General features: G+C 42.8%; 1 protein-coding gene and 1 long non-coding RNA gene across 4 annotated transcripts in view; one reads left to right on the plus strand and one right to left on the minus strand.

Moving 5' to 3' along the window:
• Positions 1 to 1693: 1693 nt before the first annotated feature.
• The window catches only part of LOC115084695, a 40587-nt gene continuing 17249 nt past the window's right edge, over positions 1694 to 25031 (minus strand). Inside the window, exon 3 of the long non-coding RNA XR_003854631.1 lies at positions 1694 to 1896. This is a non-coding gene — a long non-coding RNA (uncharacterized LOC115084695). The remainder of the gene's footprint in view (positions 1897 to 25031) is intronic.
• On the plus strand, positions 2284 to 12795 carry LOC115084693. Of its 3 annotated transcripts, XM_029589908.1 has the most exons (5): positions 2284 to 2588; positions 2674 to 2810; positions 2995 to 3076; positions 3179 to 3241; positions 11528 to 12795. In XM_029589908.1, exon 5 carries the CDS (start codon positions 11869 to 11871, stop codon positions 12787 to 12789), a length of 921 nt encoding a protein of 306 aa, XP_029445768.1. In that variant the 5' UTR covers positions 2284 to 2588; positions 2674 to 2810; positions 2995 to 3076; positions 3179 to 3241; positions 11528 to 11868; the 3' UTR covers positions 12790 to 12795. The 3 variants fall into 3 exon arrangements, with proteins under 3 accessions (XP_029445768.1, XP_029445769.1, XP_029445770.1); XM_029589909.1 differs by having other exon boundaries at positions 2284 to 2810; XM_029589910.1 differs by lacking the exon at positions 11528 to 12795 and adding an exon at positions 3351 to 3772 and having other exon boundaries at positions 2284 to 2810.

The raw sequence follows: 25031 nt of genomic DNA on the forward strand, positions 1-25031 counted from the left end.
GGTGAGGGGAGGGCAAAGGAAAGTTCCCTTCTAGGCCGCTCCGATTTCGGAGCGGCCTAGGAGGGAACGGGGGTAGGCTGCGCGGCTCGGCGCGCGCAGGCTATACGAAATCGATAGCCTTGCGCGCGCCGATCCAGGATTTTAGCCGATACGCGCGACTATGCGCGTATCTACTAAAATCCAGCGTACTTTTGTTTGCGCCTGGAGCGCAAACAAAAGTAGGCTGTTCGCGCTCGTTTGAAAATCTACCCCATAATGCATTTGATCACAAAAAGAAATTTGTCTAACCGATCTACCACAGTAGAATTTTTTTTTTTTTTTTTTACAAGTACCTTACAGACAGACAGACACTAGGGACTTCCGGTTCCCCATTTTGCGTACTTGAGTTACCATTACGAGGGCGGCTCCCTCCACATACTTCTTTGCCCACGACGGAGGATTTTCAATAACTGCAATCCAAGCGGTTATGTACGGTATATCCTCAGGGCAACCCGGATTCCCTTCTTGTATAACTATATTCTGGACCCTTGTGGCCGTTTGGAAATTGAAAGTTCCTGCCGGAGGCCAATTTACACACAAACTGGGCCACCTATGGGTACATTGTTGAATCATTCCGGGTTTAGTACATTTATGTCTATCGAACACTTCGCTATAGTGCTCCGTCATGATTTTTAATGGAGTAGAACCGCCCCCCTCCCATTAGGATAGAATCACAGACAAAGGAGGGAAGGGAAGACGGATAGGTAAGGGGTCCGTATCCGTCAGACACAAAAGGGTCACAATCACCCCGACTAGGACGCGGTCAGCCCGGCCTAGAACTGCGAGGCCATTCACTCTCTTTCACACAACAAGAAACCTATCCCCACTATCGTATGCTTCACTTGTATTTTTCTCCTTTTCATGCGCGTGGTCTTCGGAACGTAATTCCTACTAACACACTGCGTGGGGTGTGATCAAGGCCCCCTCGGTCCGCCGGGGATGGACCGGTTACTTGTTACTCTTTTATCTATTCTTCACTTATTTCACTGTTCCCATAATACTCGCCTGCAGGGTTCTTCCGATCGTCATGAAAGCCTTCTTCCCGGATCACCAGCCCAAAGGTCTCAGAGGATCTCCGTGGAATGACCCCCTCAGATACCTGATCACTGAACTCAGCGGTGGCCACTCACCAGGCAAGTCTGGGGGATCACTCCGCCACAAAATCTCCTGGACCAACTGGGGGGCTAAAATAGCGTCCCCGGTACCTCCTGGCTGAGGCTCGCCAAATGTAACCGTCTCTTTTTAGTCAGTAAGGAGGCCCAGACAACTGATCCGTAAAGATAGACTTTTATTACCAGCAAGATGCAGCTAAGACAAAGGCTCAGTACAACTGCATGCTCCTCCCCTTCAGGAGCAGACTCTTATGCACTTTACAGTTCTTATCTTTTACACATGCGTTCTAAGCACTGCTGAGCGAGCATATTCCGGCTGAAGGGGCTACTGACCCCCTCCCTAGACACCCTGGAACTTTCGTGAAACTTCTCCCATGTTCTGCAGGAGAGGCTGCTGGGACTTGCAGTTCTGGAAAGGAATTCGCGAGTCTGCAGTAATACAGCCCTTCACATAATACATCCATTGTTCTATTCTAGGTTACAGCAGTGAAAGCTTATCAGAGAATAAGAACAGCGAAGCCAAAAAAAATGAAAATGTGCAATGTGCTGACAGAGAGTTTCTCAATGTCCTAATTACAGCTGTATTGCAGACTGTAAGTAAACCCGTCATGAAGCAGGGAATTCTGGTACATGAAGTCCTTTGTCAGGTTGAAGCGTTCAGACTCCTTCACCCTCACTGTAGATACACATGCTCAATGGCCCCTTTCCTTCTAGAGTGAAATTTGAGCAGATCCTTTGAGGTATGCTTAAAAGGATAATTAACAGGTTGTTGTATGTTAGAAGTTGGGGGACTGCAAAATTTAATAAAACAAGTATTTAGTTTTCTTTTAAAAAACAGACCTCTGTGTTTTCAGCCATACAAAAGAACCATGCACAAGCAGATCTTAAATAAAATTTATTATGAACCAAGCGCTGTAGGTAATTTTGGTAGAATAAATCCTCTTTTTCAGGCTGCTAAAACAAGTAATGAGACAGTGACCAGAAATTCTAGGATACATTTTAAAAGAAACAAAAGGTGATGGGCTGCATGGAATGAAATTTGCATGGGCATGCCCAGACTTGCATGACCAGATGTAGAAGTAAGCACATGACAGAGGTCACATGAGAACATAATCTCCAGCCAAAAGGGCAGTAGCTGTTCATGAAAAGTTTTAGGTTTGTGATCCTGAAAATAAAATAATGGATTTGTATGAGACGCCTAAATGGCTGGAAATGGAAAGTGAGCAGCAGCCAAAACTAAAGAGGGGTCATAAGCTAAGGGTCCTTCTGAAGGATGCTGAAACAGAAGTTGATACAACAGTACACAAAACTGCTTGTGAATGATTGCAGGAAGAGGAGTGCAGATGAAAATAGACCAAGAAAATATTATAAAGGGGCATATTTCCAAAAGAAAAAGAAAAGACAGCGAGATCTTAACAGAGAGGGACCTGAATAAAGGTAATGAATCATTTTTTTATTTTTATATCTAAACAAGCAAACCTCCAAATAGAAAAGTGTGTGTCTGTTTTCTTTTTATTGCTAGAACAAGAACATATTACAAGAACAGATACAGTGTGTTGAGCACAGACCAGCAGCCTGGTTGCTGCAAGACAGAGCAAAAACAAAAAAAAAAAAAAAAAAAAAGCCATGACATTTCTGACAATAATAATACAAATGAAGGTAAGACGCATTTTTTTTCTTAATGTTTCCCTCAGAACCCCCAGACTGTAAAAAGTTATGTTTGCTGCCCATTAATTCAAATGCCTCTTTTCCTCTACAACCTTCATCGAAGCAGAGAGCTTTTTGCAAAGACATTAAAAGCATATGTGACTCCGTGTTTTGGTTTTTGTGGGGGTTTTTTTAGACCAAGAAAATATTAAAGGGGCAAATTTCCAAAAGAAAAAGAAAAGACAGCGACATCTTAACAGAGAGGGAACCGAAAGAAGGTAATGAATCATTTTTTATTTCTATATCTATACAAGCAAACCTCCAATTAGTTCTCAGCTGTGTAAATGAAAAGATATTTCCATGTGTTTTTTACATAACAGACCAAGAGCAGCCAAAGAAATCTGATGAAAGACCATACAAGAAACCAAAAGACAAGCATAATAGTAAGCATTTACTCTGTTATAGCTTTACAAAATTCTTCTTAAAGTATTGTAAAATCAATAAAAAGTATGACTCCCATGTTAATTTTTTTTTATTATTTTTAATTTTTAGACCATGAAAATGATACAAAAGAACCTATTTCCAAAAGAAAAAACTGTGAGAACCTCAGAGAGAGGGGACTAGTGTACAGTGACACAGTAGAGAAAGAATGAGAAAGCATGGCCTTAGATAATTGTACTGATGACGATGGTTCAGAGGGTTTGGTAAATAATTGTATATCAGACTCCTCTGAAAATGCATCTGCAGAAAATGAACCAGTGCAATTTGTGAGAAGGTAGAGCCGTGATTTAGAAAAATGTAATGGCATACTTTATTCAGAGGAATTTCATTTTATTAATATAGAGAGAATAAACTCATTCAGAGATGACTAAGACATTGTGCGGCAAGGCATACAGCATGTTCTTTTTTTTTTATTATTTATACTTTATTAATTTTTCATATGCATTACAATATCCAACAGTATGAATACAGAAACAATAAACTAGTAAATATAACAGCTGTAGTTGTGTCGTTCCTTAATTTGATATACAAGTCGGCAGTACCAGTTATTCCCCTCCCCCTCCCCAAAATTCCCACCCCCCTCCCTCCCCCATTGCTGTATCTCGTCAGCATAGTCCATTGAGTGTGTGGTAGATAAGAGTAAGGAACGTAGAAATATTGGAAACACAATGTCAAGAAAAGCATGATAAGGAAAACAAATAACCCTTTCTATAAAGGAGACAGGCATACGATAATATTATATTATAATATACATATATAATATCAATTGGATAACCAATTCTCAAGAGGGTGCCATATCTTCAGGTGCCTCTGGTTTGATTTTTTTTAAGTTTTCTATCCGCGTGTAAATCATCCAAAGCTTGTATAATTTCGTCCGCAAACTGCCTTCGGAGGGCAAATTATCGGATCTCCACAGCATAGCCAGCTCGCAACGAGCAGCAATAATAATAAGGTGAGCAAACTTCCGTTTATCCGATGGGATATCTACAGGTAAGTTCAAGAGAGCATTCTCAGGAGCCAGGAATATCTCTTCCCCAAAAATTTGATTTAAAATTTGAGTAATGTAAGCCCAAAAGGAGGCTACTTTAGGACAGGTCCACCATATATGGTAGAAAGTGCCTATCTGTTTATGGCCCTTCCAATAGAGAGGGTCATTTGTGGCCGCAAATTTATGGAGTCGATCTGGGGAATAATACCATCTAAATAAGATCTTATAACAATTTTCTGCTAGAGGAGTGTTTAGGGATCCCTTCTTTGTAACCATAAAAATGGAATCCCAGGTGTCTTCAGATAAAGGTCTAAGAATATCGACCTCCCAGGCTTTCATATATATCAGTTTAGCCGGAGGATCTTTATTAATAAAGTTATAAAGCTGTGATATCGCCCTCTTAAAAGTATCTGCACGATCACACCAGTGCTCCATTTGTGTTTTGCCCATCCCCAGTTCTCGGCTAATTCCCTCTGTCAGGAAAAGGTGTCGAACCTGAAGGTATACAAAAACATCACTCGGTGGCAACTGATATTGCTCCTGTAATGATTGAAAGGGAATCATTGCTCCCTGTGCCCAGACAGCCAATACCTTTTGCTTCCCAGGATCTAAAAGATTTCAGCTGGCCTCCTGTAGATAAAAAGGCATTAGCGGCCATGCTGGAGCTATAAAAATATTTCCGTTCCTCCATTATATAGCTCTTCCATGTCTCCCAAGTTGTGATAGTGGTTTTAACCGGTAGTGGGATATGTCGTAATGGAAACCATGACCTTTGAGGCAGCCAGAGGAGGGCCAGGAGTGGCATTTTGCCTACTAATGACTGTTCAATAACCCCCCATTGTTTTTGCTCCCCTTTTCGATGCCAATCAAGAGCCGCTCTAAGTTGAGCCGCCATTTAATACCACTGTAAACTGGGCACTCCTAACCCTCCCCTCAGTCTGGATCGATACATAACAGTTTGGGATATTCTTGGGGGTCTATGAGAAAATCATCTGTTGCAACTTTTTAAGAATCGCAGTAGAGATAGGTATGGGTAAAGATTGAAATAGATATCCTAAATAGGGTAGTACGTTCATTTTTATTGAGGATATTCTGCCAAACCAGGAAAGATAGAGTTCAGACCACCGATCTAAATCTCAGAAGAACTTTTAAATAAGTGGTGGGTAGTTTAATTGAAAAAGCTCGTTGGGATCTTTGCTTATATAAACCCCTATTTAATTTTCTTGTGAGACAACTGAAATGGAAACAAAGACTTTAAAGTGGTAAGTTCTTTGATAGGGACAGAGATGTTTAAAATTTCGGATTTTTCCACATTAAGTTTTCAACCTGACACGCTACTGAATTTCTGCAATTCAATCAATGTTTCATGTAGGGTATGAGCTGGATTCGGCAAAGTGAACAAAACATCATCGGCAAACATTGACATTTTATAGGCATTGCCTCCGATTGTGATACCCTAGATCTTGTTATTAGTTTGGACCTTAATGGCCAGAGGTTCTAAAAATAATGCAAACAATAACGGAGATGGAGGACAGCCTTGACTCGTCCCCCCTTTTGATGGGAAAAGCCTCTGAATATGTCCCATTAACTTTCACTTGGGCCTTAGGGTCAGTATATAATTGCTGTAAGCAATTTAGGAAATACGGGCCAAAGTTTAATTTCTGTAGTGTGCTAAATAGAAATGGACAATATTGAAGGCCTTTCTGCGTCGACTGACAGCAGAACAGTCAGAGTATCCTGTTCTCTCACCCACCATAAGAACATAAGAAATTGCCATGCTGGGTCAGACCAAGGGTCCATCAAGCCCAGCATCCTGTTTCCAACAGATACCAAACCAGGCCACAAGAACCTGACAATTACCCAAACACTAAGAAGATCCCATGCTACTGATGCAATTAATAGCAGTGGCTATTCCCTAACTAAACTTGATTAATAGCCGTCAATGGACTTCTCCTCCAAGAACTTATCCAAACCTTTTTTGAACCCAGCTACACTAACTGCACTAACCACATCCTCTGGCAACAAATTCCAGAGCTTTATTGTGCATTGAGTGAAAAAGAATTTTCTCCGATTAGTCTTAAATGTGCTACTTGCTAACTTCATGGAATGCCGCCTAGTCCTATTATTCAAAAGTGTAAGTAACAGATTCACATCTACTCATTCAAGACCTCTCATGATCTTAAAGATCTCTATCATATCCCCCCTCAGCCGTCTCTTCTCCAAGCTGAACAGCCCTAACCTCTTCAGCCTTTCCTCATAGGGGAGCTGTTCCATCCCCTTTATCATTTTGGTTGCCCTTCTCTGTACCTTCTCCATCGCAACAATATCTTTTTTTTGAGATGCAGCGACCAGAATTGTACACAGTATTCAAGGTGCGGTCTCACCATGGAACGATATAGAGGCATTATGACATTTTTTGTTTTATTAACCATTCCCTTCCTAATAATTCCTAACATTCTGTTTGCTTTTTTGACTGCTGCAGCACACTGAGCTGACGATTTTAATGTATTATTCACTATGATGCCTAGATCTTTTTCCTGGGTGGTGGCTCCTAATATGGAACCTAACATCGTGTAACTACAGCAAGGGTTATTTTTCCCTATATGCAACACCTTGCACTTGTCCACATTAAATTTCATCTTCCATTTGGATGCCCAATCTTCCAGACTTGCAATGTCCTCCTGTAATGTATCACAATCCGCTTATGATTTAACTGCTCTGAATAATTTTGTATCATCCACAAATTTGATAACCTCACTCGTCATATTCCTTTCCAGATCATTTATATATATATTGAAAAGCACCGGTCCAAGTACAGATCCCTGAGGCACTCCACTGTTTACCCTTTTCCACTGAGAAAATTGACCATTTAATCCTACTCTCTGTTTCCTGTCTTTTAACCAGTTTGTAATCCACAAAAGGACATCGCCTCCTATTCCATGACTTTTTAGTTTTCTTAGAAGCCTCTCATGAGGTACTTTGTCAAATGCCTTCTGAAAATCCAAATACACTACATCTGCTGGTTCACCTTTACCCACATGTTTATTAACCCCTCATACTCGTTTATGAAGGGATTTGTAGCATTTACCTCTTGCTCTTTTTTCTCTTGCAACAATTGGTTCATCTTTGTTAGTAACACTTTTCCCCCGTCTTCCTCCCTTTCCGCGTAAACTTTCTTTTGTTTACCCTTGCATTTTTGCAGATACAATTTATACATGTCTTTGGTTGGAATACCATCTATTTTCTCTTTAGCCACTCCAGCAGCTATCAGTGCTGCAAACATATCTCTCCTTGACACCCGTGCGTCCGTATCACAGTTTCGGAGATCCATGTATCTCGTTCAAATACCTTCTCCTCTGTCACATACTTTGCCTTTAAATGTGAAAGTCGTATCATTGCGCTCTTGTATCCCTAAATCTAGGACCTCTCTGATTGCCCGAATCAAATCTCCAATTTTCTTCCCAGCCGTATTTAATAGCAAGGTCAACATAATGGACCTGTGTGCCGGGATTACAGTACGCATAATCTCTGCCTGAGCCGTACCGGGCATGGGTAGGTCCAGGAAATCTCCCTGCAAATTCCTCAGACACCATGTTTGCATGGTAATTTCTTTGATACGCTGTATGATATCATGCATATTATATAATGGTTTGTTACTGACGGGCCAATCTAATACAGTGCTATACCTTGTTTTAGTGGCAGCGGCAACTACTCGAAACAAGTCCGTCATGTCCCCTTGCCAAACTACTGTTCTGATAGCTGCCCTTACCTCAGGATCGGTAGAAATCATAGTGAATTAACATCTTTTTGATCAATCATAATGTCTCCTGCCCCCGATTCATATAATCTCACTAGCCAGCGGTCAATAGGTTCTCCTGGTTTTTGCCCCATGCGATCCAATATCCCACTTACTTCTTGTTGGGTGAAGTCCTCCATTACTTGTGTGCCCTCCTGTTCTATAGCTCTACCATCGCTGGTCTGCTTTAATTTACGCCTGACTATGGGACAGGCTTGCTCTACGGGGGGAGGGGGTATTACTGCCTCCTCCTCACTGTCCGTAGAGTCCCATATGTCCCCGTCCCATATCTCTGGATCCCAGTCATCTTTCATAATACATGCTCGTATTTTAGAATGATTTACTCTTCCTCTTCGTTTTCTATATTTGTGTTGTGCTACCCGCACAGCGGCTCGTTCGGCCACCGTCTGATAATGTTCTGCCTTCTGTTTAAACGTCTCTAACCACTAGCGGTTGGAATAATCCCATCTGGCCAGTGAAGAAATCAGATGGTTCGTGGAGAATGACAGTAGATTACAGGGCTTTGAACAAAAATTCGGACCCTCTGACTGCTGCGGTCCCCGATATTGTAACATTGGTAGAGCAGATACAGCAACATTCGGGGAAGTGGTACGCCGTAATTGATTTAGCAAATGCTTTTTTCACAATTCCTATCTGTAAAGAAAACCAAGAACAATTTGCCTTCACGTGGGAAGGATGACAGTATACCTTCACTAGACTACCTCAGGGATACTTATATAGCCCTACCATATGTCACCGGAGGATGGCAGAAGATTTAGAAAGGTATGATTGTCCAAAAGACATACAATTAACTCATTACATTGATGATATATTAGGGGATACAGAAGAGCAAGTAGCGATAGCTCTAGCACAAGTAGTAGAAAATATGGAGAACAGAGGTTGGAAAATTAACAAGAATAAAATACAAGGACCTAGCAACACTGTGAAATTTTTGGGGATACAGTGGTCGAATGGTAAAAGAGAAATCTTACCAAAAGTAAAGGATAAGATATTGTTGTTTTCCCCGCCGCGGAATCAAAAAGAAGCCCAGAAGTTTATAGGACTATTTGGATTCTGGCGACAGCATATTCCATATTTGGGGCAAATATTGTCCCCATTGTATAAAGTCACTTGAAAAAAGGAAAAATTCGAATGGGGACAATTACAACAAGATGCTTTTGATCAGGCTAAGGTCGCTATCCAAACAGCATTAGACTTATGGCCTATCAGGGAGGGGCCAGTAGAATTACAAGTTTCATTTTCATCTTGCCATGCGGACTGGAGTCTGTGGCAGAAACAAGATGGTAAATGAGTACCGTTAGGGTTTTGGAGCAGGAAATTACCTGATGCTGCATGGCAGTATTCAGCCTTTGAGAAGCAGTTACTAGCATGTTACTGGGCTTTGTTAGACACGGACCAATTAACTCAGAACCATGAAATCCTCATGCACCCTTTAATCCCAATTATGCAGTGGGTACACAGCACCCCACATACCCATCGGATAGGGTGTGCGCAAGAAGCTTCCATTGTAAAATGGAAATGGTATATCCAGGACAGGGCGAAATCAGGCTTGGCTGGGCACTCCATGCTCCATGAACAGGTAGTGGAAATTCCTATTAATCAAGAAAAAGAACAGATAGAAACATTGGATATTCCTCTTTCTCCGGTTACTACCGGGGTACCATTCGACCAATTACCCAAAGAACAGCAGTTACATGCTTGGTTTACAGACGGTTCAGCTAGAATGAAGGGAACTGAGCGATTATGGAAGGCTGTAGTGTATAATCCCCATACAAACGAAGTAAGTCAGGACGAAGGGAAAGGCAAATCTAGCCAGTTTGCGGAACTTTATGCCATATGGATGGCTTTACAAAAAGGGGAAACGGATTGCCACATTTATACTGACAGTTGGGCAGTCATGAAAGGAATGACTCAGTGGATGCCAAAATGGCATAAGATCAATGGAAGATATATCACCGCCCGGTATGGGGCGCTGACATTTGGCAAAAAATCTGGGCTGAGTGTCACAAAAAGCATGTTACAGTGTTCCATGTAGACGCACATGTGAAAGATGTTTCTTTATCTAATCTGTACAAGTCCATTTCAGATAAACACGCAAAATTCCGAGCCAGTGTCACGACCACAAACGAGCAGGGGCTATGGAAATGGGCACACGAAAAAAGTGGCCACTTGGGGGGCGGAAGCTACTCACAGGTGGGCCCAAGCCAGAGGGATACCAGGATCCCTCCCTGATTTTCAAAACATACTGACACAATGTGAATATTGTCAGTTGACACATCCAAGGTCACCACAAGCTATTGAGCAGGGGCATATCCATCGTGGTTAAGTCCTGCCACTATTTGGCAAATAGATTTTATAGGCCCTTTACGAAAATGTGGAGGAGATGTATATTTATGTACGGCAGTAGATACATTTAGTGGAATCATGATGGCTGTGCCTGCACCAGAGGCTAATCAGAAAGCTACGTTAAAACTTTTAAATGAAATGAGTCGGTATTATGGAATACCAAAACAAGTTCAGAGCGATAGAGGGACTCACTTTATGGTAACTTAGTGCAGCAATATGGCTAGAGACAACTACATTGAATGGATCTTTCACATTCCATATTATCCAAAAGCTGTCGGCCTTATTGAGCGTATGAATGGGTTATTAAAAAATATGTTACGCTCTCTTACAAAATCTGCCACCATGAAGGGGTGGAAATTTGTATTGTCCACAGCTCTACAGCTGCTAAATAGTAGACCTTTAAAAAAGGATGGAAAGACTCATTTCCAGAAGTTATATAATCAGGAACCCGCTTCTACTCAGATCCGAATATCATTTGCTGGGCTATGGCTTCGGGAAAACGTTGAATTGCCCCGCCAAAATAGTTATGAAACTGCGGGGATATGATGTAACCAATCCCACCCGCTATAGTGATACCTCCCCATGAATCTTTATTGTATGATTTACAGATAGGGTGCAGCATCCCTAAGCAACATTTCGGATTGCTATGTATTCGATCTAGTTGGGCAAAACAAGGCATAACTGTATTGGGGGGAATCATTGATTCTGACTACCGTGGTCCCATATATGTACTGTATCACAACTTAACGAATAAAGAAATTTACGTTCCTGCCCAAACCAAAATGGTACAATTGATTATTATTCCCTATGTAACAGACCAAATGGTATGGGGAATTCCCAATTCCACTCCCCGAGGACAAGGTGCCTTTGGAAGCACCTCCAATCCAAGTAAACTACATTCAGGAGCTAAAATATGGATCTTCACACCTCATAGAGAACCTAGGAAAGGTGAAATTTTAGCTGTTGGCAAAGATGCAGTACTGACTGTACTACCAGAAGGAGATGAACATTGGATACAGGTACCCAGTATCCGATGTAATCTAAGGGAATAACTAATGATGTGTTCTCTCGCTACAGGTTGGCTTGCACCTCCCGTTTATGGTGATCAACCTCTTTGCCATCATTGGTATGGTGCACACCCTATATCAGCCTATAGAAGTAACCTCCGGATGGGGGACTATCAAGTGGAAGAACAGCACCTCCTCTCGGACGCAGGATAATTTCACATGTAAAGCATACGATGCTTGTGTGGTTTGGAACATCACCACAACTGCAAAAGTAGTGAAAGCAAAGACAACACAGGACAAAATCACTAGATTACTCGTCCAGTATCACATCGGGGATCAGTTTTCTATAGCCAGTTACACCGCCATAAGTGTCGTAACTATTTGGCTCCTTGTCTACAATATACCCGAGCTATGTGGAAGGAGAAGATATGCAATTCCACCCCAATCCAATCACTCAATATGACACTTACTAGTATTAATGACTGGGTGCTAGTATGTGAAAATGCTACTGTAATTACAAATCGGGTCCGCTTTGGGTACTTTTGGATGATGCTACCTATAAAAGAAGTTACTAGTCATTTCCAGCTGGTGGTCCGATTCCCTGAGACATGCACTCCTTTTATACCATATGTTACAAAACATGTGTTGAAATTTAATATAACATTTCCCCACCGACCCAAACTTACACAATATAAACGAGCATGGTATGATACACGATTGGGAGGATTGGGTACAAGAATGGGAGCATTAAATACTATGGACAAGGAGGTATTAGCGAACAGAATTGCCACGACTGGAGGGGATACCGGCCTCATCACTAATATTATTGCAAATTGGATTCCCGACTCCGCACACATGCAACAGTATGTGCAGAAGTATTTGCATTTAAATAATGATTTGGTTATAGAAGGGTGGAATGCCACTTGGGAAATGGGACATAATCTGACTGCATTTGTTAATTGGACACAATCCCATATGCAAGCTTTGTATCTACAACAACAGATAGAGATGATACAAACCAAACTATACATGAGTATTTCTCCTATTGGGAAGGAATTGTTCCAATCATATGTACCATACCCATATCCTGTAGGCTGGCTGCCACAGTATACGATATGCGACACAAATTGGTGTACAGGCCGAATCACATTTTATAACGCCTCCAATACATTAACAGATACTGTATGTAAATTTACATCACTTCCTTTCCCAGTCTATCTTCCTGAAAGAGGAAGTGTGCTAATACAAGTTTTGCATACTAACAATTGGATACGGACCACCAATAATCACACTATTGACAATACAATATGTACCCCTAGACTAATGGGATAAGAACATAAGAACATAAGAACATGCCATACTGGGTCAGACCAAGGGTCCATCAAGCCCAGCATCCTGTTTCCAACAGTGGCCAATCCAGGCCATAAGAACCTGGCAAGTACCCAAAAACTAAGTCTATTCCATGTTACCATTGCTAATGGCAGTGGCTATTCTCTAAGTGAACTTAATAGCAGGTAATGGACTTCTCCTCCAAGAACTTATCCAATCCTTTTTTAAACACAGCTATACTAACTGCACTAACCACATCCTCTGGCAACAAATTCCAGAGTTTAATTGTGCGTTGAGTAAAAAAGAACTTTCTCCGATTAGTTTTAAATGTGCCCCATGCTAACTTCATGGAGTGCCCTCTAGTCTTTCTACTATCCGAAAGAGTAAATAACCGATTCACATCAACCCGTTCTAGACCTCTCATGATTTTAAACACCTCTATCATATCCCCCCTCAGTCGTCTCTTCTCCAAGCTGAAAAGTCCTAACCTCTTTAGTCTTTCCTCATAGGGGAGTTGTTCCATTCCCCTTATCATTTTGGTAGCCCTTCTCTGTACCTTCTCCATCGCAATTATATCTTTTTTGAGATGCGTCGACCAGAATTGTACACAGTATTCAAGGTGCGGTCTCACCATGGAGCGATACAGAGGCATTATGACATTTTCCGTTTTATTCACCACATTAATGTATTCCACATTACCCGATGATTGCTCGTTGCAGCAACCTTTGGCACACTGTAGTCTTCTAATATTACCTGATAATGTAACTGGTTTCATAATTCCATTCCCTGAAACTGTATGTGTATATAATTTGACTTTACAGGATGCCTGTATAATGTTACTTGGTTTACTTTTGGTTCTCGACAATATTATTTACCACCAATGGACATCGCTGACGCGCAATTGGTCATTATCATCATTATGTTAAATTGTCATCCAGTTATAATGTTCCATATGTACCACTGTTCTATGTAAAGCCCCCTTATCTCTGTTGGGCAGTTTATCGTTATATGTAAACCGGAGTGATTTATAGTCTCTATAAGAACCTCGGTATATAAAAATTAAAAATAAAAATAAATAAATAAATTGGGGGTAAAGTTGAACTTATCATTCTTTAAGACACCATTGTTGGATTTGACTAAACTGCAAAAGGTTTGAATACCTCAGATTCATTGAAACAGACCCTGAGACATGTGGACATTGCCGTAACTGGTGCCCTGCTTCGAGGGACTTTGCCAAGGAACTCCTACTACATTTACACAATTGATAAAAGACACCTCTCATTCTTGGTGGGATTTGTTTTTCGGACGTTCCTCTACTGCCACAGTGACTCTGAATTGGATTTTTCATCCTATCCTTATTGTAATGTGTGTATGCCTCCTGTGCCTAATGTGTACATATTATCTTACTTATCGAGTGCATAAAATAGCACGTCAAAGTAAATATACCACTACAGTGGCTTCGCATGCAGTGGTGCCTGCATTGGAGAATGATTGATCAAGGGTGGAGTGTAGGATAAACATGTTCTTGTTAAACAGGTTGTGCAGCTCAGCTTTCTGGCTCCCTGTCAGGAATAAGGCAGTCTGATCAACCGCCTATATGCCAGGGACAGGATGAGTCCGAGTGGGCAGTAGCAACTGTTGACACATAACATGGGGGGATAGTGATCAATCATTTCTCTCTCGCACGCACACTTGTTTACGGCACAGTATAAAAGAGCAGGACTTTCCAGTGTCCGGCGGGAGTAGGAGATATTGCCTCTATAGACATATAGAGTGCTGGACACTGAAAACCCCCTTCTTGCCTTTGCTGACCTGACGACTCCTCGATACAAGGCTGATGACACAAAGGGTGCTGGATGGCATATGCAATCATGTGGTATGTAAATAACTTTCTATAAATAACGTATATTACCATGATGTCACATTAATAAATGATGTCATAGATATTGTGTCAGAATGCCTTACTCTCTCATTCCCAACACCCCCGGAAACCCTTTTGCTGCAATAGGGGAGCGGGATGCGCTCCGGTGCCCGGTGGCGCCATTAGCGGCGGGCTCGCACATGGGGCACTAGCCCTTGAATAACTGACTAATAAAATAAGAGCCATATTATCCAAGTTTCCAGTACAATACCAGAATGATTGTTATTTGCAACACCTACAATTTGTAATGTCCAGAAAATTTCAGTCCTTGACAATCTATTTAGGACATACAATACTAAGAGAAAACCGGCTTTCTAGAGGAACTCCGAAAGCCCTTGCAGAGCAGGAAAAAGTCAGAGATGAAACACATTAGAAGAAAGCATTCCTATTTTTCGGCCTGAAAAGTTTCCGTATTAGATAGTGTCTTCCTCCTGACGTTTTCAAGGTTCTAAGGCGTTGCAAATCGTAAAGTGAGGCTCTGGTTCATTAGCAGGCCCTCTTAGAGAGTTTAACCAGTATCGATGTATACGCACAGCACAGACAGAATACCGACAAGATAAAATTCTCAGAGCCTCAGCTGCGGTTTTAAACGGCCTCTCCTCCCTAATTCCAGAAAAGTTTTTCACTCTGCTCTGTAAACATTTTTTTGCCTCTGTGACGTCACCGACGCAGCCCGCCTTCCTTCTTTTAACAATCACGTCGCTTCCCGTCTCGCACGCGCACTCAGACTATCAGGACGCTGTGACTCACGTCATCACTTTGTCAGCCTTTCTGACCTAAACAAATCTCGTGCTCGGATCTTGGCATGGAGATCAGCAAACAGCCAGTTCTTTAAGAATCAAAAACGATGGGGAGTGCTATGCAATCGCCCCAGGAACTTTGAAAGACCAGGTACGCTTGGAAGCCTTCCTATCAAGGGCCGCGCCGTCGTTCACTAGTGATATCCCAAAGTCACGCGGGTGCTTTCGCTTTCTGTTTGCGTTGCTCCTGTTGGGCTGTGCAACGTGTGCGCCTCTTGTTGTTTTTGGGGTTCTTGGACCAGGTGAGTCCCTTCTGGGGATAGTGACATTAGAGAAAGGGTTGCTATTACTCCAGAGAGTTGAAGTTTTGCATTTGTGAAAGAATAGAACAAACAAAAAAAAAAATCAGCTAAGGGTCTGGGTTTGTTGATGTGCTTTTGCCTATTGTTATGTGCCGTCTTCATTGAATTTGTTTTATGGGCTATGATATGGCCATCGTGTTCTTTTTAAGTATATTGAAATAAAGATCCACAAGCACATTGCAGGTCAACTGAAGAGGTCCACCTGGGATTAGTGTAACATAACTTTTAACCTGTTTGCTGATCCTTATTTCCGTATAGTTTTTATGCTTTTAAAAGTGTTATGTACTCCTATGCCAATGTCTTTTATATCACTTTAGGATAGTCTGGCTTGATGATTTTTTTTTTTTTTTTTTACAATCTTGCTTTCACTTTTCAGCTTATAACTATTTTGTTGAAGGGACTTCCTCATTTTGATGGCAGTTTGATTTCCTTAGTGACAGGCAGTCCAGGTTTGGCTTGTGGATTTCAGAGAGACTGGCAATGGTACAGAGAGTAAAATTCAAAACTCCTGACATGCAGCCCTCCCACCTAAAAGAAATCCTGCTAAATATTGTAAATGATAAAGCTAATTCATAAAATAGTTACATATGTGTTACTACACACATAAGAACATAAAAAATTGCCATGGTGAGTCAGACAGAGGCCCTGTCAAGCCCAGTATCCTGTTTCCAAGTGGCCAATGCAGGTCACAAGTACCTGGCAAGTTACCAAGAAGTAAATAGATTCTATATTGCTATCCCACAGTGAGAAGTCTACTTGGTTAGTAACAGTTTATTGACTTCTATAGGAAGTTGTCCAAACCTTTTTTAAACCTAATTATACTAATCAATGATGTAGTGAGGGAGGGTGAGAGGCGGGGGCTAAGGTCCCTGGGTGCCATGCTGTAGGGGGCAGGGGATCCCACCCTGCTCAGCCAAGAAAAGGCCCCACAGATGCAGGGAGATCCCATCCCACCCGGCGGCAGAGGTGGAATAGGCCTGTGGGTAGGGCCAGCGCTACCAAGTATGCACATCTTGTGGGGGCAAAAGAGACCGAGAAGCGGAGGAAGGCCATGAAGCAGCCGAAGCACTCCCATTTCATTGGCAGCTGAAATGGAGGGCAGTGAGTCTGCTAGTGGACCCTATCCCACCAGTGGCGGAAGAAGAGGAGGTCTGCAAGGAGGGAGCTCATGCTCCTGCTCCTCTGTGCCAGTGTTTGGTATTCAAACCATGTGCAGCAAGCCCAGCATGGAGAAAATGCTAGCCCCAAGAGATTTGATTAGCTCACGGCACAACACACAAGGAGGAGCAGCAGAATGCACTCTCCTAAAGTGTATATTAAAGCAGATTACATTCAGATACTATAGGTATTTATCCCTTCAGGGTTTACAATCTCTAATTTTGTACCTGAGACAATTGAGGGTAAAGTGACTTGCCCAAGGTCACAAAGAGCAACAGTTGGATTTGAATCCTGGTTTCCCTGGGTCGTAGCACACTGCTCTAATCACTAGGCTACTCCTCCATTCTATCTACTCCTGATGGTGTCTACATGTATGTGTGAATGAATAGGCACCTGACTGGGGTGAGTGTGTAAGTATGAGTTTGCCTTTATGTATGTGAAAAAGGTTTGTGCTGTCCCCCCCTTAATCCACGACATGCTCAGGGTGATTAGAAATGAAGTTTTCAAGGTATGTTGTGCGGTTCATTTTCCATCCTTATAAGTTTTAATTATTGAATGTCTGTGTCTGCCATTTTGAAATATTTTATTGCTGTTTTTAATGTATATGGGCTCTTAATTTTTGGATGTTATTCTATTCTTTGCTTGATGGAAATATTCCTTTTTATTAGTATGGTTTTACTAATAGGATTGACTGAAAGGGAAGGGGTGGGGGGTGAGTGACTGAAAGGGAAGGGAGGGCAGTGATTGATGGAGAAGGGGTAGAGGAGTGAATGACTGAAAGGGAAGGAGGTAAGGGAGGGGGTGCATGACTGAGGAAAGGGAAGGTGAGTGGGAGGGAAGGGAAGAGGAGTAAGTGAGACTGAAGGGGGAGTAAGATGAGAGGGTAGAAAGAAATTGGAATCACGGGTCTTGCCCTCAATTGGTTCAACTCATTCCTCAACAATAGAAGCTACAAGGTGAGAATCAACAACAAAGAATCACCAAGCTATAAATCAACGCTAGGCGTTCCACAAGGCTCTTCATTATCTCCAACCCTTTTCAATATCTACTTACTACCCCTATGCCAACTACTCACTAACCTACAATTAACATACTACCTCTATGCAGATGACGTTCAGATATTGATCCCCATAAAGGAAACCCTGCCAAAAACACTCGACTACTGGGAAAATTGCTTGAAATCCATAAAAAGTCTCCTCTCCAGCCTGAACTTGGTTCTCAACGCATCCAAGATGGAAATCCTACTCATCTCCCCTGAACACATGACCAACACCGATTTCACATCCTCGGACACACAGATTTCTCAAACAAGAGATTTAGGAATCATACTAGACAATCATCTGAACCTAAAAAAATCAATTAATAATATCACCAAAGAATGCTTCTACAAGCTTCAAGTTTTGAAAAGAATTAAACCACTCCTCCACTTCCAGGACTTCAGAACTGTCCTTCAATCTACACTATTTTCAAAAACGGACTACTGCAACGCATTACTTCTGGGGCTCCCCATCTCAACAACAAAACCACTACAAATGCTCCAGAACGCAGCAGCCAGAATCTTAACTAATACTAACCGAAGTGCCCACATTACCCCCATCCTCCGTAACCTACACTGGCTGCCAATAAAATACAGAATTCAACATAAAACACTCACCATAATTCACAAAACCATCCACAAACAACTCACCCTAGACCTACAGTCCCCACTCAAACTCCATACCTCAGACAGGCCCATCAGAGAGGCATATAAAGGAATGCTGCAAGTCCCACCTACCAAATCCACCCGTCTAACAACCACCAAAGAACGTTCCTTCTCTACAGCAGGACCAATCCTCTGGAACAAACTACCGACTGATCTAAGACTGGAACCCTGCCTCCTCACCTTCCGAAGGAAACTTAAGACTTGGCTTTTCCTCCAAGCCTTCCTCTAACACAAATTAACTTATCATACTCAGATCAAGGAACTGAATGTCTACCAATTTCATACCATATTATATGATAATTATCTAGTTAATTTCTATCGCTCTTACTCCTACTTCACTTATTCCTAGCTACTCTAGCTCCCAAGTTTTTAATACCCCTGTTTTATTGTAACTTTGATTGCTTCGACCTTTCTTATTTATTGTTACTTGGTTTTTCCCTTGTTTCATGTAAACCGGCCTGATATGAATCCCATTCATGAAGGCCGGTATAGAAATATTTTAAATAAATAAATAAATTTTTTTGTGTGTGTTGTATGACAGAGAGATGAGAAAGTTTGTGTATTTCCTCCTCCCCTACCCCACCTCCTTTCCACTCTTTCATGACAATCTCAGGTTAACTGAGAATCTAAAACTCTGTATTTACTGAAGAGGATGTTGGGGAGGTACCCATAATGGAGAAGGTTTTCATGGGTAATGATTCAGATGGACTGAATCAAATCACGGTGAACCTAGAAGATGTGGTAGGCCTGATTGACAAACTGAAGAGTAGTAAATCACCTGGACCGGATGGTATACACCCCAGAGTTCTGAAGGAACTAAAAAATGAAATTTCAGACCTATTAGTAAAAATTTGTAACCTATCATTAAAGTCATCCATTGTACCTGAAGACCGGAGGGTGGCTAATCTTTTTTTTTTTTTTTTTTTGTATTTGTTTATTAAATTTTTACAAATACATTACAGAACACAAGTTCTCAGAATTATCAGACATGATAATATTAAAAATGTCAGAGGAAAAAAAGAAAAAAAAAAAAGCTTTAGGATACCATCCCTCTTCAGCAAAACATGTCTGACCATTATAGGAAATTGAGAGACCAAGATATTTATGAAGCAGTCATAATAGGAAAAAAATTAAGATATCTTACATTAACAGTTAGTTAACTCATGCATTATATATACTTAAGCCAAACCCCCCGTGAGTTATATTAGGAATGGGAGTCAAGATATACCCGCAGTTGTTCAGGTTTTATGAAAATAAACTTAGAATTTTGAAATACAACAATGCATTTATATGGAAAACGCAATATAAATCTAGCACTGCTCGACGTGACCTCATTTCTCATAGAAATACATTTTTTCATCTTAATTTGTGTACTTCTTGTTATATCAGAAAATATCCTAATCTGGTGTCCATAGAAATTTTGTTTGGTTGCGGAAGAAAGTTCTTAATACCAAATCTCTTTCCGATGCAACAGCAAATTGTACCAATAATGTAGCTCTGTCTTTTACAATAATTTCATGACATTTCTCAAGAACTGAAGTTAAATTCAGAAAAGGGTCTGTTAGTTGGTCTTGAGCCTGATTCTTTTCTCCCCTATATTGGGGTAGGTAATACATTTTTGCAATAACTGGAATTGCCAACTCAGGAATTTTAAGAATATTTAACATATAACTTTTAAACAGTTCTTGAAGAAAGCAATCTTATCCTAGGAAAATTCAATATCTTCAGATTTGATCTTCTTAACTGGTTTTCAATATTTTCATTTTATTCAATTGGATATTCTCAGATTTAACAAGTTTGCTTTGTACCTTCTCCACCTCCACTATTTTCTGTTCAAAACTTTTCAAAGAAGTTTCCATATTTATTATTTTATTTTCCAGATTTTGAGTTTTACACATACTTTCCTTCACCAAGACTGTCAATAAATTGATTGATTTATCCATTGAAGATAAAACTTTCCATATTTCATCTAATGTGATTTTCTGGGGTCTCGTCAATGGAGGATTACATATTATGGGGCGGATTTTAAGAGCCCTGCTCGCGTAAATCCGCCCGGATTTACGCGAGCAGGGCCCTGCGCGCCGGTGCGCCTATTTTACATAGGCCCACCGGCTCGCGTAAGTCCCGGGGTTCTCCGAGGGGGGCGTGTCGGGGGCGGGCCCGGTCGTCGCGGCGTTTCGGGGGCGGGTACGGGGCGTGGCTACGGCCGGGGGCGGTCCGGGGGCGTGGCCGCGCCCTCCGTACCCGCCCCCAGGTCGCGTCCCGGCGCGCAGGAGGCCCGCTGACGCGCGGGGATTTACGCCTCCCTCAGGGAGGCGTAAATCCCCCGACAAAGGTAAGGTGGGGGCTTAGACAGGGCCGGGTGGGTGGGTTAGGTAGGGGAAGGGAGGGGAAGGTGAGGGGAGGGCAAAAGGAAGTTCCCTCCGAGGCCGCTCCGATTTCGGAGCGGCCTCGGAGGGAACGGGGGTAGGCTGCGTGGCTCGGCGCGCGCCGGCTATACAAATTTCGATAGCCTTGCGCGCGCCAATCCAGGTTTTTAGCAGATACGCGCGGCTCCGCGCGTATCTACTAAAATCCAGCGTACTTTTGTTTGCGCCTGGAGCGCAAACAAAAGTAGGCCTATTTGCGGAGTATGAAAATCCGCCCCTATTTGTATATCACAGTCTCCCCTTCCTACCTCCACGGGTTCGCCTCCTTCGCCCGCTCGTTGCTGTGTCTTCACATTTAGGCCCCTGGAGCCCCATAATCCTGGGATCTCCGAAGACGGTGGTATTTCGCCAACTCTTCTCTGGATGCCTATCTCCAGTGAGGCTGAATGTTTCTCCAGCAAAGCGGCTGATACTTTCTCGGATACCCCAAGGTTTCCAAGAGGTGGCTCAGGAGTTATCGGCGCGCCGGGGCTGAGTGATGTCTCATCAGCCAAGGGGCTCAGCATCTGCTCCTCGCTGAAACCACCAGCGGCACCTCCCTCCGGCAAGGACTGCATGAGTCCCCATGAACGCTTCTTTGATCCTTGGCTGTCTGACATCTTGAAGCGGCGTCAAGGTAACATCCTTTATTTTTGCCTTTCGTTTTGTATGAGGCACTTTCCGCAATGCTGCGGTACAAGAAAATAACGAGAAATCAGGTAATAAGGCAAATTCAGAAAGAAATGCCACCGGAGCTCAGCTGTTTGCGTGTTCACTATACAGCAGCCATCTTGGTCGGCCCTCTCCGGAGGGTGGCTAATCTAACCCCAATATTTAAAAAGGGCTCCAGGGGCTATCTGGGAAACTACAGACCGGTTAGCCTGTCTTCAGTGCCAGGAAAAATAGTGGAAAGTGTTCTAAACATCAAAATCATAGAACATATAGAAAGGCATGGTTTAATGGAACAAAGTCAGCATGGCTTTACCTAAGGTAAGTCTTGCCTCACAAATCTGCTTCACTTTTTTGAAGGAGTTAATAAACCTGTAGATAAAGGTGAACGGTAGATGTAGTATATTTGGATTTTCAGAAGGTGTTTGACAAAGTTCCTCATGATAGGCGATGTCCTTTCATGGATTACAAACTGGCTAAAAGACAGGAAACAGAAAATAGGAAATGGACAATTTTCTCAGTGGAAGGGAGTGGGCAGTGGAGTGCCTCGGGGATCTGTATTGGGACCCTTATTTTTCAATATATTTATAAATGATCTGGAAAGAAATACGAGTGAGGTAATCAAATTTGCAGATGATACAAAATTGTTCAGAGTAGTTAAATCACAAACAGATTGTGATTAAATTGCAGGAAGACCTTGTGAGACTGGCAAATGAAATTTAATGTGGATAAGTGCAAGGTGATCCATATAGGGAAAAATAACCCATGCTATAGTTACACAATGTTAGGTTCCTTATTAGGAGCTACCACCCAAGAAAGAGATCTAGGCGTCATAGTGGATAACACATTGACATCGTTGGTTCAGTGTGTTGCAGCAGTCAAAAAGCAAACAGAATGTTGGGAATTATTAGAAAGGGAATGTGAATAAAACGGAAAATGTCATAATGCCTCTGTATCGCTCCTTGGTGAGACCACACCTTGAATACTGTGTACAATTCTGGTTGCCGCATCTCAAAAAAGATATAGTTGCGATGGAGAAGGTACAGAGAAGGGCGATCAAAATGATAACGGGGTTGGAACAACTCCCCTATGAGGAAAGACTAAAGAGGTTAGGACTTTTCAGCTTGGAGAAGAGACGGCTGAGGGGGGATATTATAGAGGTGTTTAAAATCATGGGAGGTCTAGAACGGGTAAATGTGAATCGGTTATTTACTCTTTCGGATAATAGAAGGACTAGGGGGCACTCCATGAAGTTAGCATGTGCACATTTAAAACTAATCTGAGAAAGCAGAGTTGCTTACCTGTAACAGGTTTTATCCCAGGACACCAGGATGCAGTCCTCACATATGGGTGATGTCACTGGATGGAGCCCTATCATGGAAAACATTCTGTCAAAGTTTCTAGAAACCTTTGACTGGCATACTGAGCATGCCCAGCATGCCATGATCCCTGCAGTCACAGGGGTCTCCCTTCAGTCTCGTTTGTAGCAATAAGTGCGAGCGAAAAAATAATAAAACAGCAACGAACCCAACTCCGTGGGGTGGTGGGCGGGTTTCGTGAGGACTAAATCCTGCTGTCCTGGAATAACACCTGTTACAGGTAAGCAACTCTACTTTATTCCAGGACAAGCAGGATGGTAGTCCTCACATGGGTGATTAGCAAGCTACAGGCTTACTTATGTTTCAACAGGTCAATGGCACACAACAAGTATAACAGGCACAACAACTGGGGTGCCATTGACTAATATTTTACATTTTTTATTATGTATGTTTGTCTTATTGATCACCCACGTGAATGTGTAAATATCCTCTTACTTTACACAGACACCAGTCACCTCCCTGCCCAGTCTCTGTCTCTCACACACAACCCAGCCCAGCCTCTGTCTCTCACACACACCCCAGTTGTCACCTCCCTGCCCAGCCTGTCTCTCACACACACCCCAGTAGTCACCTCCCTGCCCAGCCTCTGCTCTCACACACATTTTGCTTAGAGCCCCAATGCTGTGTTCGCCTTTAATTTCGCAGTGACAAGTTTCCCAGTGCTGCCGCTGCCTTCTCAGCCGCACTGAAGCAGCAAACATTTATTTTATAAAAACATGCCACAGCATTCAAGCCTTTCTTCTGGCTGTCAAGATATCCCTAGGCTCCCGCGGCCCCCCATCTTCCTGCTTTTACGGCCGCTGGGAGCTCCAATTGCCCCATCTGTAATCAGCATGGCTGAGTGCCACTTTTATTTTAAACGCGGTTCTGCCGTGCTCACTGTTGCATTGGGGGGCGGGGGGGGGGGGGGGAGAGAATCCCTGGAGCAACTGGCTTCTTCGTGCTTGCGACTCACTGCCGCTTTGGGGGAATCCCTACTCTATCGTGGTTCCTGGCACGGCTGGCCTCTTTTCTTTTTGGCTCGCTGCTGTGTTTAATTTTAACACTTCCAGCCCGTGGTGGCCACAGGGTCAAGCTTCTTCGCCGCCACAGGCTTGGACACTGCCACTCCTCCCCTGGGCTATGAGATGCCCCCTTCTTCCTGCCCCACCGGCCAGTCAGAGGCTTCCTTCTCCCACTGGGAGGATGCTTCCGATTGGCCCGCGGGGGAGGAAGAAGGGAGGAGGCTTCCGATTGGCCCGCGGGGGAGGAAGAAGGGAGGAGGCTTCCGATTGGCCCGCGGGGGAGGAAGAAGAGAGGTGGTTTCCGATTGGCCCGCCGGGGCAGGAAAAAAGGTAAAGGGAAGTATAATTGGGGCTGTGGGACACCGGGAGCCATGACACACCAGCTGGTGTTGGGTGACCCATTGGTGTGTCGTGACACACTGGTTGAGAAACGCTGGCCTAGTGGTTAGAGCAGTGGACTATGGACCAGGGTTTAAGTCCCTCGGATGCTCCTTGTGACCTTGGGCAAGTCAGTTTACCCTACATTGCCTCAGGTACAAACTTAGGCCTGGATTTATCAAAATGCACTAAATATCGCATGTGGTAGGAGAAGGGACGTGTTTTATGGTAATAGGCTGTTTATCTCAAAGTGTGCTATCTTAGCACTTCGCATAGGTATTAGCGCAAACTGCGATAACTTTTCTGCACTTTGTGATAAGTGCCAGAATTGTATTTCCTACCTACAACCCCTGGGGGAAGGGGGAGAGAGAGAGTGAGCCTAGCTATAAGGTGCTCATACTAGGTAGGTTTTTATACCTTTATATGAGACCCACCTAACTACTCGAGGTGAGGTTTAGGTATTAGTATAGGGATTAGGGGACACTTTGACATTCAGAGTGCGATGTACGAACAGAACAGTGCTC

Source organism: Rhinatrema bivittatum, chromosome 2, assembly GCF_901001135.1.
Source record: "Rhinatrema bivittatum chromosome 2, aRhiBiv1.1, whole genome shotgun sequence".
In the NCBI taxonomy this organism is placed as follows: domain Eukaryota; kingdom Metazoa; phylum Chordata; class Amphibia; order Gymnophiona; family Rhinatrematidae; genus Rhinatrema; species Rhinatrema bivittatum.